Source organism: Mycteria americana, chromosome 5, assembly GCF_035582795.1.
Source record: "Mycteria americana isolate JAX WOST 10 ecotype Jacksonville Zoo and Gardens chromosome 5, USCA_MyAme_1.0, whole genome shotgun sequence".
NCBI classification, from domain to species: domain Eukaryota; kingdom Metazoa; phylum Chordata; class Aves; order Ciconiiformes; family Ciconiidae; genus Mycteria; species Mycteria americana.
In genome coordinates, this window is record NC_134369.1 from 5944863 (window position 1) to 5957369 (window position 12507).

Below are 12507 nucleotides of genomic sequence, written 5' to 3' on the forward strand. Positions count from 1 at the left end.
TACGAAGCTTTTCCCTGCATCCTACACTGACATTTTTTCCAGCTGAGTCCCTTGTATAGCTCTGGACAAAAATTATCCAATGCTAGTGCTTCAGGGTGTTCCATCAAAAGAATTGGACTGCTTAGGAAATCACTGTTCTAATAGTACAGATTCTTCATTATTTTAACTCTTCTCTCTTCAAAGGAAAACTTATGAGTCTTACCTCAAGATTTTATTTCAGCCAAATATCATGAAATGAAGAGAATCAAATGTTTATTGTCTGAACTCAGATAAAAGTGTAAAACAGTTGTGATGATAGACAGCTCAGTTTCTATGGAAGACAAGTGAACACACTGTACTGAATCAAGAGGCTTCTTTGTTCTGTTGCTCAAAAGGTCTTTGACTGCCCAGTTGAAGTTCTTATCTGTGTTGCAACTGATCTATTCCCCTTCTTTTACAGTCTTGCTCTTCTAGCGCAACTATTCCTGAAGCAATTTTTTCATTTGTCTGTTCTTTTATCCTGTGAGGTTTTTTAAATTAAATTAAATTATTTTATATCCCCAGGAGAAAATGCTTGGTAGAGAAGAAATTAGTATCACAAAGGTGACAAATAGTAAGGAGGATAGATGTATTGTCTCTGTCTTGTTAATTAAATCCTCAAGATGAAATTTTTCTTGGACATGGTAAATCACGTGGAAGATGAACGATAATTGTATTTCCAAAGACTTGAAATTATGGAGAAATTGGACATTGCCTAGGACAAAGAAACCTGCAAACACAAGCAGGAAGGAGACACAGAGCTCCAATGTCTGAGATAAGCGGAGGAACCTGTGGTTAATCCAACACTTAAATGAATTTAGACTTTCTACTGCTATGGTAAACTCAGCAGTTTACCATTGTTCCAATAATAGGTTAACTGTGCAACTGAGAGCGTGTTTATAAGGAATTTTCTCGTGCATTGTTAAGAAACCAGGTCTTGTTTAGAGATGGAATCAGCACAGCTGAAATACTGACATTCCCAGGATAAGTTAATTTTTACACACACACAGTGTTTTGTCTGCCACAGTATAACACTGAGTGCAAATGCACCTGGAAAGTTGATGTTCAAGGTGACTTGGTCTCTCAGAAAACTGAAGTGAAATATGCCCAAATACACAATGTGCAAACCTGTGCTGTATTAGATTTGTTTGATTAGTGACCCATTTTCTTCACTGGTCAAGAACTAGATTCTGTTGTTTTCCTTCTCTGAGTGTTACTGTTTATAGAATGTACTTGTTGAAAAGACTTATGGTGCTGGAAATAGGATTAGGACTTGATAATATTTTGACCTATTTTTCTGAAGTTAGAAGGGGATAGTGACTATGCCATTTCTAAAAAAGATAAAAATAGAAGCTACTATTCTCCCTCAGTTTGAGCTAGAACTCTTAAAAGTTTTTATTCCATTTGAAGTTTTTCTAATGCATTAGAAATAATGACAAATCATAACAGTTGCCAATCTAAAGCTTTTATGTTCCTCTCTCTCCCACAACTCACTTCTCCACTGCATAGGAAATAAAAATTCAGCAAAGGTAAGTAATATCAAAGGTTCTGTTCAAAGTGGTGAGAAACATGTGTGAATGACATCTAAGTGTTCCCACTGCCTCATGGAAGTCTTCTGTATTTTTGATAATAAATAATTGTAGTGAAATTATGGTTACAGAGGTAAGTGGTTTTTGTCTTTTCTTGTGTTTTTTCCCCCATGGCTAATAAGCTGTATTGATGTGTAAATTGCTAGTGATAAAGCAACTATTTTCTGTCTATATTGAGGAACCTTACTGTGTTAATGTTCTTAATTGACTTGATTTTTATCCTCCTTTTTTACTCTATTCTGCCTGCCTTATGGTATGTAAATACTGTATTATTTAATTAGATGTACATAGTGATATTTTCTTCATGTCATTGTATCACATTAAAAAATTCCCGAGGCCCTTTTCTGGCAAATTTGTATTCTAACATGATAAGAGCAATTTTGAAGATTTATTGCACTGAAACATTTGAATGATGGATTTATGACACTACTGATTTAAAAAAAAAAAAAAGTCCCAAGTCTATTCAGAGATTAGATATATACTAGCTAAGAAATTATTAATTGCTATTATTTCTCATTACTTAAAAATATGTTCTCATCCTGATGAGTTCTGAAGTCTTTGAAATCATGCAAGTGTAACTGCACACCAATGCATCCAACACTCCCACTTTTTTAGCACTCAGATTGAAGTCATATGAAGGTATTCCTCACTGGAATGGAACTGTGTCAAGCAGACACTATAGCAGATAGGTGCAGTCTATGCCTGAGGAGCCTGCAGGTGAGTGATATTAATGGGGATCTTGAGTGTTCCCAGAAGCTTGGTTCTGCAAAGCGTTAACATTCTAGGGCTGATCCAGACGAGCAGGTGAGTAGACCTACTTATGTCACTTCATGTCCTTGTCCATCACTTGTGGACTGATTTAGTAGTTTGTTTAATTATTTAAGGTTAAGCACCGGTTCAAAGGCTTTGTTGGATTTGGGCTATCCAGCTGAGCTAAACAAGGAAACAGGATCAAAGTCTTTCTCCAAAATAAATAGAAGAAAAAAAGAGGTATTTGTTATGCTGGTAGATATGCTTATGCCTCCTAATCAGTAGAGTTACTTTAAAGATCCTTGCAAGAGATCAGTAGAGAGCTCAAAAGTTTGAAAACAATGCACTTGTACTACTAACCTGTAGTTAGTAGTGTATAATATGATATATTTTGTCTTGCTGAATGTTATGATGCTTTAACATAGTTTAAAACATAACTCGGAAAGACAGTTTTATGTAAAGATTTATAATACAGCCAGAGCTGACTTGGTAGCAATCTATATGTATTCTGCCCTTTGCACTTATCTTAATGCAGAGGCATGGCAAGCAAGTCTCAGAGTTAATGCCTCTGCAAAGAAAAAGTGGATGCTGTGCCTGTTGTATGAGCTGCAGAAAGGACATTAGCATCTGTAACAAATAATATCAACACAGTCTGTAGAGATAATCTTGAATGCTGCAAAAGAGAGGGAGACTGCATGCTCCCTGCACTCATTGACCAATTTGGCATGCTTTTCATAATTGTTATTTTTATAGTTAGTGTATTTAAAGAAGAAGGAATTAGCTGCTTTGATACCAAAAATTATGATCTAAGGTCCAAACGCTCATCATCTGGGCAAATCTTGAGATACGCTGTCTTTGAATGGGGTTCTTAAATATCTCATAGGTCAAAATTTGTCCAATATCTAGGGTTTGGAACATAAAGCACTTAACTCTTTTCAATCTAAGAAAAGTAATACTGTCTGTAACTCCTCTGTTCCCATGATACGTATATTTTGTAAGTTCCCCTTTGTAGGTTTTAGGGCAGGAGATCCACACAGCTGTGGTAATTCAATTTATGGAAGCGTTCTTGATGGAGAGATTTGTAATTATGGTGCTCAAGGCTGAAGGGTGTAATACTCGAAGAAAACTCTTCTTGGCCAAATAGTGAGAATGGTAAGATTTTCTATGATTGCTTTAGTTAAGTGAACTTAAAGCTTAAATTATGAACTCTTTGTTGGTAACATAGTGTCGTTGGATGATTATAGGATTTGGAACCAATAAATATTCTGCATCTCTTCTGTGATAAAGACTCCACCCAGCAAGAAAAGGGTTTGCCACCAAGTGTGCCAGCATGCTAATGTGTGTCGTATGTTTTGGCAGTTGTTGGATGATATCGTTGTATTAATGTTTTGTGCTTGTATATTCTGTAACTGTGCGTGTGTACACACAATATGTGACATGGACTTCTTTTGATGCAACTTATTGATTATAGAGTTTAATGGACTGGTTCCCTAAACAAAGGCATCTAGTGTTTTAGTGGAAATAATAGGCTTAAATACAAACACCTCTGGTCTCTCTTCTAATGTTGTTTTTTTAAAGTATTTTTTAAAAAAACCACTCAAGTGTTGATTGCTTAAAAATTTATGCATAGGGGCAAAGGATTTTTTTTTTTTTAAATTAATAGTCTAGTTTATCTAATTTCATATTACAAGATGGAAGTATTTTGACCAGTCTTTCACAGTGACACAGCTACACCTTGTAATAACGTGTTAAATTTTACATGCAGTTGCATCAGAATAAGGCTTTGTCCTGTCTTTCACAACACTTTACTAAACAACTCATACTACTGTTGAATATGTCTTGTTTGGAGGACTATAGAAGCATCCTGGACACTGTGTTATTACCATTGGATTAGCATCTTAAATTAATGAATTCCAGTAAATTATTAATGTTTAGATGATCTCTATATTCATTCTAGATTAATTCTTTACTATCCATAGTTCTACTGCATTTGAAACATTAATTGTTTTGAGACTTCCATAAGCGATAGTGCTGAAATGGGGAGCGGGGGAACATAACTCCTTGATTTAAATATGTCATAGTATAACTCTCTGATGCAGAAGCCAGGATATGTTTGGGATAAGTTGAACAGAGTAAGTGTTGTCAAAGCAACATTTAAAAAAAAAAAAAAGACTACTGTACTGTAAAGACTACTGATCAGAAGAAAAAGTATTAAAGGAGAAAGTGAAAGACAATAGGAAGACGAATCAAAGGATCAACCTTTTGAAAAACTTTCCCTAAACATGTGTGAATTCTGATGGCAATTGGAAGCCTATGATAATAAATACTAAACCCCTTCAGAAAATATCTTTGCTTCTAGTGAGCTTTAGATAAAAAAAGCTTTAGAAGCAGAAATCACATCCACTTTTTTGATTCAGCTAAGCCCGAGTTCTTTAAAAAAAGAAAAGTTTATGTGGAGAAGAAAAACTGACTCCACGAATAATGGCTTATAAAATTGTTAAGAGCCAAGGCTTGAAACTTGGCAAGGAGGTGCAAGAAGTTTGTTCCTGTATCGTGGTTGGGAATTCTGCTAATTTAAAACAAACAAACAAACCTAAAAACCCCCCCAACCACAACAAGCCACAAACAAAACAAAACCCCTCGCGTTTGTTATTGTGAACGCTATCGGTTTAAATGTGCAAACACATGGTCCCCATGTGCAGGATGCATTCACAGCCCCAGGTGCTGATCAGCACTGAAGGCAGAGGCTGATCCTCCTCTGCGCTCTCTGCTTCTCCTGGTAGCATCCAGGCACTGGGGAAGGGAGCGGTGAAGAATGCAGAAATGTGATGAACAGTAGGTAGGAAAGAAATGAAGTACAAGGAAGGAGAACAAGGGGTGAGTAATCAGGAGAGGAGGACCTGTAAAAGGAGAAAGGGGCAGCAACAAGATGGAAGCAGTGTGGAGAAAGAAGCTATAGCCAGAGAGGAGCGGGGATAAAAGCTTGCTAGGAGCTGAAAAGGAAGTATTGTTGAAAAAGAGTGGCTGGAAGTAGCTTGAAAAGATGCAGGCAATGAGGACAGCAGATGGGAAGGATTTGAAATGAATGAGATGGAAAGCAAAAGGGTCTGTAACTGTCAGAACACCTAAAATAAGCTGGACTTGTATGTACTATTTCTAAATCTTCACATTGCTTTCTTGTCAAGCAAATATCATCAGTGGGATTCTCTGGCAAGGTGGATATTTCCATTCATCTTATGCAGCAGATCTGTGTAGCACATACGTCTTCTACATTTACAAATTGCTACTTGCTTTAGTCACCTACTCGGACAGTTCACCTTGCTAATGTTTGATAGGGGAGGACTGGCCAATGATTCTCCAGGAATATTGTTTTCTTCCATATATGAAAGCATGAAAAAATACAGGAAATTGCATACAAAAATTGTATTAATGCTGCAAAGTGAAGTACTTGGATGATAATTAAGGCTGGCTGTACTATATCAGTTAAAGTATTTAACTGTTAGGATACACCTATCAACTTTTCCTGTGGTCATGGGCTACTTTTTCCCCTAAAAGAGCTGTCTTCTCTTTTGGATGGACCTTGCTCTGCCAACACCTTGGTAGGGTATGGTTCATGAAGTGAAGGAAGCTCTTACTGTTATTTTCTCCTCACGTGCCTCATTTGTTGCAAAAATCTGAAGATGTTTGGAGAATGATGCAAGATGCTGAAGGATAGTATTTTGATGTTGCTACTGAATGGTGTTGGAAGAAGTGACTATGGCTCTATCATAGAGGTCCCACATGCAGTGGGAGGATCCCTATCAGACTTTGTAATGTGATCGCTAGTTGTGTTAGCTTTGCTTTCATACAAAATATAGCATTAGGAAACTCAACAGTACCCTGGAGATCAGCATTTTAAAATAGCACCTAGATAAGTGTGCTTTTTTTGTGTCTTATACCTATACCTTAATTCCATGTATAAGATGGGGTTAAGAATACTACTTACCTCATAGAAATGTTAGAGAAATCTTCATTTTTGCTTTTTCTTTGAATTCTTCACAGCATACAGTAGCACTGTTGTGGAAACGAATTGCACTATGTTGAGTGTAGACTTCAAATGGTGTGCAGTGAATTGTGTATGTGGCCGTAGATAGAATGAAGAAGGCTTCTAAGAATAATTTTTCAGCTTCCAGTACTTACCGTGTCTAACTGCATATAAATTGCTACAATTACGGAAAATGTGTTGTTTAGCAAACGTCTCTTTGTCATCCCAGTATATCTGGGATTAAGTAACTGGTCAGGTCAAAAAGTTGAGGTGGTGCCTATTACTGAAATGCAACTATTAATTATAGACTATAGTAAGTAATTCAGAAAAAGGTAGATGTAGTTCCCACAGGAGACAACAGAATACCATGGGTACAGGTATTACATTTCAACCTGAGCTTGTAACCGATCACTTCAGAATGAATTGCCTGTAGTCCTCAAAGTATATTAGTTATTACCATATATATGTACAATTACATGTTTATAAAACTGTGTACATGTATGTAGTGTAGTTAGCCATGATCTGCAGTACAGTCAGAATTTAAATGTGAATTTAAGTACATGACATTGAGAATTTAAATATGAATTATGAGGACTTCTACAGATTTTCTTTTTTAGTGGCATACTTATTTTAAATAATGAAATAAGTGATTTCAATGCTGTGTATTGCCTCTGAAATAGTTCCTGCCATCTCTTCTATCAGATGTCTTGAAGTGCTTCAAAAATATCAATTAACTCAACTTCCGTATGTAAAACTAAAAAAAGGAAGCATAAGAAATGTTTCTCTTTCTGTTCTCTAGATGGAAAAAAGTGTAAAGGTAGCTTTTTTCCAAAAAGCTTAGGAGGCAGCCTTTTGAAAGTGACTGTAAATATCGAGTTCTTTCAGTTATTGTGGAACAGCACCAGACAAATAGTATCTAAAAATAAGTACTCGGAAATCAAGGCACTCGAAAGTGCTACTCGTTCCAAAAGGCTATGGTCTTAATTTGCTCGCTCAAGGTTATACTGAACGTTTCGGACCAAGATAGGTGTGGAAATGCAGTCTTGTGTCTCTGTCGCTTTTGCTGTAACTCCTGACCGGCCTCTTGTGAGGCGGTAGCCCATTGAACAGTTGTGCTTTTGGGAAAAAAAGGGAAATTTTGGTTTGAGAATCTAAATTACTTCCAGTGGGTATTGCAGTGTACAAAATAACATTTGCTTGTCTCCAAAGTTCCCAAATACATATGCTGGTATAGTCCTCAGGAATGCTAACATTTTCTTGTTAGAAGCGCTGTGTCACCGTTGTCTTATCAAATGACCAGATGTTAGTTTTTGTGGTTGGTTATTGCCTGCACAGCTCTTCATCCTCTAACAATGATTTCACTGTGTCACATTGTTTGATGTGAACTGCATGAAATGTGTCTAAGATTATGTTGAGTCAGATTTACTAAAGGACTTGGAATTTTGTTTGGGTAGAATAGCTTTAAGCATTGACAGAAAAAACATTTTACCTTTCTTAATCAAATACTCTGCCAATTCTGTTTATGGATCTTTTTGCACCTAATGTTACTTGAGCCTCTGTTTTCCTCCTCCTTTCCAAAAGTTATTCAGATATGTATATGTGTGAATTGCAGTTAAGAAATACTGGACTCCCTTTGTCTATTCCAAAACCGGTTTATCCCATTTATGTTTTGGGGATGCCTTATTTCTTAAAATCACATTTTATTATGGGGTAGTCCCAACTGGTTTAGAACCAAAGCAACAGAATACGTTTCTAGAGTCATGAATGTAACACTTCAAAAATACTGATTACTAGTAAAGGTAAATGTTTCATCGAATTACTGTGGTGTGGCAAGGAAGAATATTGAGAATAGCTGACAGTCCAAGTCTGCATCTTTTATACTCTTAATAAAAAAAGGCTGAAGGATAAAAATACTTTTCCTAGTGCAGTGCCATTTTAGTTTTCATGCTCTGCAGTTTCACTTCTGGAAATATATTTGGATGAGATTAGAGGGGAAGAGTGCATATGTCTCAAAGTGCTACGTATACACTAGTAAAAGACGTTGGGATGAGCGTTCAACTCACGCAGCTTACCACGCCTTTATGCAAGTCAGTGGAGCTAGAAGTTGAAGTTGCAGAAGCTAAAGATCTGCCCCAGTAAGCATTAGTTATTTAGGGATGTTTAAGTCTGTGGATTCCCACTCTGGGTCTCATACATACAGTATAGGACAAAGCAATGACTTTCAGATCTTTGACATTGAAGTATCTTTGTCAGGTATGGTATTTTTTTCTTCATGCATTTGAGCTAGGTGAGTCTTTAGATAACCAAAATGTTTATAGAGCAGATGTCTTGACCTTAACTCATTAAAAACAAATCAGTTTTGTTGCTGTTTCTATTTTTTCTGATTTATACAAATAGTCACACAATTATTTTTTGGTGTCAGTTCAATCTCACGTGTAAGGTACAAATCTTTTGATTGTTGTGGAAATTTCTAAAACCTGAATTTTATCCACAACATGAGGGTTTTACTTCATAGGTATTTCTGGAGAGAAGATGACAAAGTACTCGTAATTCATTTTTTCTTTTTCCTTCTTTTTTTAATTTCTTCTCTTGGGTCTTTTGGGGAGTTGATTAAGCAAACAGCCACAGGCCTATCCTCATCTACTGATTTTGGATTTTGCTTATATATTTTGCTGGACTTCTCTACAGAACATTACCTATCTGAATTGTGGGGAAAAAAGTAAGAATTGTCTTGGATTATGGTGGTATTTCTTAATGAGAAGTTCATGCTGTGTTACAGCTGCTTCTGAAGCTTAAAAACTACAGGTCTTGTGTGGAATCCAGGCATGAAAACTTGCATATATGTGTGTATATATACAGAAGAAGATTTTTTTGTTTGGCCGAGATTTTTCTACAATGAGCTGAATTCCTGAAGTATTCTAGTTTCATATTTGCTTTAAGAGCAGATGTGTAACAAATTCAGGACTAAATTTATAATGAGATATATCTTTGCTAGTGCAATTTTGTTAGTTTTGTGATTTAAATAGGCTAAGGAAAATAGTGATCTAAAGGATAGGAATTCTCTTCGTTTGTAGAAAGAAAAGTATCTCTTTAATGTTATTAATTTATTTTTTACATTCTGCTAGTTTAGTGTTCTGCCAGAGCTCTTGATTATTTTTAAATAGTTACGAGCTGCTTGCAGGTTACCAAATAGCCCAAATAATTACTCAGTGATTTAGAATGACATTTTCAAAGGAACTAAAGGATAACTAAATGGGAACTTCCTAAATCGTCTGCACTCTGAGAACCGCTCCCCAATCCCATCCTTTTTATTCCAGTAAAACTCCACTGCAAGCCAAAGAAAACCAAGTTTTATCTGAGTCAAGGTTTACAGATGTTGATGATTAGGTTCCATTCATCACTAAGATCTTTAAAATCGCTTTTATTTATAAATGTTTTCTGTCTTAATTTTGCTTTTCCAGTTCTCCACAAACAGCCAAGAGAAGTGTGCCTTTGTTTGCTGGAACTTGGAAGGATTGCAGCAAGGTAGGTGAAAATATTTAAAGAATTAAGAAATATTTACATTCTTGACAGCAGTGGCTATTGAGAGACTTACTAAATCAGCACATCTTGAGCATAAAAGTTAGCTTATTAGGTTCAAGGAGAATGCTTGTCTTGATGTCACTCAAGAATATCTTGTGAGCAGTTGTTAACAAATATAATAAAATCTCTGTACCATCACCTCAATGAAGGTATTTGTTGGCTATCCTCATATTAGGAGGGGGAAGAGTTGAGAATGTTTTTTCTAAATAAAGCTTTGAGCTTTTTCTCCTTTTAACAGTCAGATCTCTCTATAAACAACTGAGATTTCATTAACTTTACTGATAATAAATTGATCTTCACATGACATAAATCTGACCTAAGCAACACCGACTCTTTTTCTTATTTATTTAAATAAACTTAGCTCTGATTTTCACTAACAGAAGCAATACGAGAATTGAGTTAACGGTCTTGTGTTCTACCTCTGTCAGATGATTCTAGCCAGGCTGGACCCTCAATACATTGTAGCATTACCTCTGATGTCAAGACAACAGTGACTTTTGCTAGACAATAAAAATGGCAGTAATTAGAATGCGATTTTTCCCTTTTTGCAGATGCAGGATTAATCAGCATAGAGCATAAGACTTGCTACAAAATATATGAACAGCAGTGCTGCTGCCCAGTCTTGCATGTAAATTGCAGTTGCATTCATCCATGTGTACCAAATTGGAGTGCCTTGCTATTCAAATAGTTTCATTAATTCCCGAAGAATTCCTGTGGTTACAATCAATGTGAAGGAGACCCGTGTTTATTCCTAGCTTAAGAACTAGTATTTTCATGTTATAATTGCATTACGAGTATTCATATTTTGTGAATGCAATTCCCTTGGGAAGCTGCTTAACTAGAAATTTGTCTCTTGGTCAAGTTTCAGAAAAGCCCTCACTGTCAGTGGAAGCTTGCATAGGAATAGCATCGGCCAGAAAAAGAGTTGATTTCCAGTTTGCAGGAATTTTCTTGTCTCTAAAAGTTGGATTCAGTCAACATGGCAAAAAAAAAAAAAAATTAACTTTCCATGAATAAGAAAGTATTCTGACCTGTAAGTGCTCAATGAAATTAATTTTCATGAATCTTAACTTACCTGAGCAAACAAACTGTGCTTTCAAGATCCCCAGCTTGGAGATAGACCTTCCAGGCGTCCAAAGACCCTATACCCAGGGCGTAGCTCTCAGGAATGTCTCCCAGGTTGATTACTTGATAGTATCCAGCTTCCTCAGGGAATGCAGGTCAGTGGTTAGGCAGTGTTGGATTCTGCTAAAGTTGGTTGAGTTAGATTAATCTCATATTGCAATGAGATTTGATTTCTCAACAGATCTATGTGGGAATTAAGATAAAATCTTACCCTTCATATTTGTCTTTTGTTTTAAGCTTCCATGTCTCAGGTGTTCTCTGTTCCAGGCATGAAAACAAATACTGAACCAATAAATGAACCATGTTTTCATTTATTATGCATATCTATCCCTTTGCCTTTAAAATATTTTTTTATTTAGAATAGATGTATATTACCATATATCATTAATGGGTTTTATATATTATATTTATGTTACTGTGTTTTATTTTTGTTTATAGCTTAGGGGTCAAATAACATTTGTCTGTCTACTTGTTCCTGCTCTAATATATCTTCAAAAATCAACAAAACCCCATTTATAATCTTGTAAGTTTCCAAGGTGCACAAAAACTGTTGAAGGGGAACATCAGGTTAATATAATTGAAAGGCAAATATGTGATGCCAGTGTTGCCTGAGCTGTGGTAAACTAGAACTATATGGAAAAGGAGAATAGACGGTTGCCTCCACTAAGCATAGGAAAGAGCATATTAAACTGATGTTGTTGTGCTGCTTTAAATAGAAGTCAGTTGTGTGCTTGCTTTGTGAAGCAAACGGGGTCTGATGACAGCCTTAGGGGTCTGCTTTCCAGAATGGAGCCGCAGAGATCTTTGAAAAGGTGCCTCAGTATGTTTTTAAAGAATGAAAAGGAGTAAGAGACACTGAATAACTTCTTACTTTTCTCTTCCTTTTCTGTTTCTAGAAGCAGAAAGGTATGTTCAAGCAGCTTATTCATCACAAGGAGCCAGCTCTTAGCACGCTTTGCCCGGCTAGATTACTGTTAGTCTTCAGGGTCTATAACTCCCCTAAGTCAACCTAGGCCTTTCTTCTTAATGAAAATAGGTTTGGGATTGAGGCACAAGTGAGCAGGAATGGGGATTGTTTGAGGAAGAGATAGAATTGAGCTCTGTTCTGCTAAACTTGAACCCATTCAACAGATACTCTGTGGATGAGGGGAGACAGTTGATAATTTACCTATGCTTCAGCAATGCTTTTAGCATATTGTCTCGTAGCGTCCTTTTACCCAAATTGGAGAGAGGATGGGTGGACTACACGGTGAGTGGAAAACTGGTGTGACCACTTGGCTCAAAGAGTGGCAGTTCAAAGCCCAGGTACTAAGAATAAAATAGAATAGCCTGATAAACTATCCTGGATTTCAGTTGTTTGTGAAAATAAAATTCTGAGGTCATCTGTGAAATTTCAATAGCTAAAATGGGCCATTGTGT

General features: G+C 36.3%; 2 protein-coding genes across 7 annotated transcripts in view; both read left to right on the forward strand.

Annotated features, from left to right (window-relative positions):
- Positions 1 to 12507, forward strand: part of ANO5 (anoctamin 5) — a 373671-nt gene that overhangs the window by 287110 nt on the left and 74054 nt on the right. The window lies entirely within an intron of this gene.
- The window catches only part of GAS2 (growth arrest specific 2), a 100460-nt gene that overhangs the window by 38823 nt on the left and 49130 nt on the right, over positions 1 to 12507 (forward strand). For all 6 annotated transcript variants that reach the window (XM_075502018.1, XM_075502014.1, XM_075502013.1 and 3 more), the window contains one exon: positions 9843 to 9906. In XM_075502018.1, coding sequence (XP_075358133.1) covers positions 9843 to 9906 — 64 coding nt within the window. The remainder of the gene's footprint in view (positions 1 to 9842; positions 9907 to 12507) is intronic.